This window comes from Opisthorchis viverrini (genome assembly GCF_000715545.1).
Source record: "Opisthorchis viverrini unplaced genomic scaffold opera_v5_243, whole genome shotgun sequence".
NCBI classification, from domain to species: Eukaryota; Metazoa; Platyhelminthes; class Trematoda; order Opisthorchiida; family Opisthorchiidae; genus Opisthorchis; species Opisthorchis viverrini.
This window is the reverse complement of record NW_008751899.1, coordinates 83,939-85,040: the sequence shown is the minus strand read 5'-3', so window position 1 is coordinate 85,040 and position 1,102 is coordinate 83,939. Positions and strand designations below refer to the sequence as shown.

The 1,102-nt window shown below is 42.6% G+C and overlaps 1 protein-coding gene across 1 annotated transcript in view; it reads left to right on the top strand.

Annotated features, from left to right (window-relative positions):
• T265_08873 (hypothetical protein) overlaps nt 1-886 on the top strand; it is a gene marked incomplete at both ends in the record, with an annotated part of 46,922 nt that extends 46,036 nt beyond the window's left edge. Inside the window, one exon of the mRNA XM_009174795.1 lies at nt 601-886. Within this exon, the coding sequence (XP_009173059.1) occupies nt 601-747 (147 nt within the window). The remainder of the gene's footprint in view (nt 1-600) is intronic.
• Between the last annotated feature and the right edge of the window lie 216 nt (nt 887-1,102).

Here is a 1,102-nt window from a genome sequence, read left to right as displayed (position 1 = left end):
AAAGCCTAACCGCAAGGCAACGGTGTTTGGCGGGAAATGCAAATGCATTACCATTTCTACGGAACAAGTCGCTGCATGTTCCAACCCCCAACCTGGAGGGCTAGGAGACTGCGTTCGTCAGACCAACCTGGTATGAGAGATTCTGTGAGTGTCGCGGGACACTCTCCAGTATAGCTCAATGGATCGCTGAGGTACGCAAACCGTCACACCACGGTAAGGCCCAGTCTCTTCGTGACGGTGATGCTGGAGTTCTCCACCACGATTAAAACGTGTTAGCTTGATAAGGTGATTCTCCCTATTTCACACAACAGTATTTGGCTATTCTATTTGACTAAGAACATCTGTCAAATAAAAGCGCTAAACTGTGTTAAACTGTGTGTGAGTAAAGTCACACGTGATTCTACAATTAGGCAAGTTAAATCTAAGCTGTTTGTATTTATCTCATGTGGTGGAAATAGCGGAAATCGATTCAAAAGTCCTTCGCACCTTTGTGCTTCGATCAAGGAGATTCAGCACCTCCTAGTTAGTTCTTTCTTTGTTAGTTCTCTTTCGAGCACCCAATGTATCTCATCCTGATTTCACTTCTGCCCCTCCCTACAGCTTCCAGAGTTGAGCTCAGCCGAGCTGCGCCCTGGACAGACAAGAGTTGGACAAGTATTCCTACAGAGCTTTGGTTTGTTCACTGGGGTCGGGATCATGTTGTGCATAGCACTTTTTGAAGACAAAATCCAGGTGATGATTGACTAGCCTTTTATCGCTGCAAAGAACAGATCCAAATCTCATCAACCAACTCTCCTCGTTCATCATTCTGACTATATATTTTATTCATCTATTCGGTTATGGGTCTACCCTTCATCTAATTGATTGATCTGAACTTATATCCCGCTAATAAAATCTCTCAAGTAAGATTATAGCAACTGAAATTCTAATCGAGGATGTCCGATTACACCTGGTCAAGTTTGCTTACTTGATTCTCCACGTGCTGATATAACTGTAGGAATCTAGGGGTTGTATAACGTCTTAAAAATGTTTATTGGATAGAGTTTTCACTCGGATAATCGGTTAAGTCAACAAATACAAGATACCAAACCTAAATATAGGA